At 44.5% G+C, this 1,798-nt stretch overlaps 1 gene segment (V, D, J or C); it reads left to right on the top strand.

Annotated features, from left to right (window-relative positions):
• The first annotated feature begins 272 nt into the window (after positions 1–272).
• LOC112604950 lies at positions 273–820 on the top strand. The segment is given in 2 exon segments: positions 273–348; positions 474–820. Coding segments are annotated over 2 exon segments (402 nt in total).
• The last annotated feature ends 978 nt before the right edge of the window (positions 821–1,798 follow it).

The raw sequence follows: 1,798 nt of genomic DNA, 5'->3' as shown, positions 1-1,798 counted from the left end.
GGAATATTTCAAATTGTCAAAAAAAAAATCTAAACAATGTCTCTCATAACAAAATAGTCCCCAGTAGAAACACATTCTCTGCAGACAAATTTCTGCTACCCTGATCTTACCTGGGACATCTGGGGACATTGAGCCGGTGCTGAGTTACTGACATAAGACAGCCCTGCAGCTGTGCCCAGCCTGCCCCATCTCCCGCTCATTTGCATGTTCCCAGAGCACATCCTCCTGCCCTGAAGACTTATTAATAGGCTGGTCACACTTCATGTAGGAGTCAGAACCACTCAGGACACAGCATGGACATGAGGGTCCCCGCTCAGCTCCTGGGGCTCCTTCTGCTCTGGCTCCCAGGTAAGGAAGGAGAACACTAGCAGTTTACACAGCCCAGGGTTCTGAGTACTGCTTCACTATTCAGGGAAATTGTCTAACAACATGATTAATTGTGTGGACATTTGTTTTTATGTTTCCAATCTCAGGTGCCAGATGTGACATCCAGATGACCCAGTCTCCATCTTCCCTGTCTGCATCTGTAGGAGAGAGAGTCACCATCACTTGCAGGGCAAGTCAGGGCATTAGCAATTATTTAAATTGGTATCAGCAGAAACCAGGAAAAGCTCCTAAGCTTCTGATCTATGCTGCATCCAGATTGGAAAGTGGGGTCCCATCAAGGTTCAGTGGCAGTGGATCTGGGACAGAATTCACTCTCACCATCAGCAGCCTGCAGCCTGAAGATTTTGCAACTTATTACTGTCTACAGTATAAGAGTGACCCTCCCACAGTGTTACACACACGAACAAAAACCCTCAGGGAAGCAGATGTGTGAGGCTGGGCTGCCCCAGCTGCTCCTCCTGATGCCTCCATGGGCTGAGAGTGTTCCTCAGATGCAGCCACTCTCTGATGGTGTTGGTAGAGGGGAACATGAAGTCACCTCTGCACCCGAATTCTTTTCTCTTTCTCAGCCCCAACTACACAGACATAGCAATCCCTCCCTTGATTTACTAAAGACAGAGATCATGACACCTGAGGAGTCTAGTTTATGGCTTCAGTTGGACTTTATATAACACAGAAGAAGCCACTATAGATGTTCTCAGCTGGAATTGTCTTAATACGGATAATTATGGTAAACTACTGAAGTCTAAATAAAATGTAGAGATGAATCTCTAAATTTAATGTTTTATTTGCATAGAAATAGTTCCCAAATGGGACATACAGGAAAATTCAGTGGTCTTCAATATGTTGGAAGAACAAAGAGAAAGGTAGCATTTTATGAAAAAGGGAATATGTTACCTATGGCTCTTTGAGAAAGTTCATTGGCACTAGGAAGGGTTGGGAACTGGCGAACTTAGGCTGGTAAGCAGTAGTGGACAAAGTGAATCCTAGAATTATATCAAGTTATCTCAGAAGTTGTGGATCAATTTGATTTCAGGTTACAAGAAGCCAAAGCAGTGAAGCTTGCAGAGAATTTTGTTACTGAAATACCAGGGATTTGGTGTAGATCCTGCTGCTCACCACACAGAAAGCCAATCACTAAGACAACAAGTATTGCCAAGGAACAGGCTCTAATCAGGTGCTCCAGCCGAGGAGATGGGACACCATTCACAAATGTGTCTCCCTGACCAACTAAAATTAGGAGTTTACATAGCAGGGGAGAAATGTGGGAAAACAGGAATTATGGAGGGGTAAGAAAGAGAATTTGGTCAACAGGAAGCAGGAGGTCAGTTAGGCAATCACAATGGGTGAAGGGTCTGACGTCTCACTGTCCCGATTCAGTCATACGTTAATTTTAGCTCTGTGATAGTAT

This window comes from Theropithecus gelada, chromosome 13 (genome assembly GCF_003255815.1).
Source record: "Theropithecus gelada isolate Dixy chromosome 13, Tgel_1.0, whole genome shotgun sequence".
Classification (NCBI taxonomy): domain Eukaryota; kingdom Metazoa; phylum Chordata; class Mammalia; order Primates; family Cercopithecidae; genus Theropithecus; species Theropithecus gelada.
This window is presented reverse-complemented; position numbering and strand designations above follow the sequence as displayed.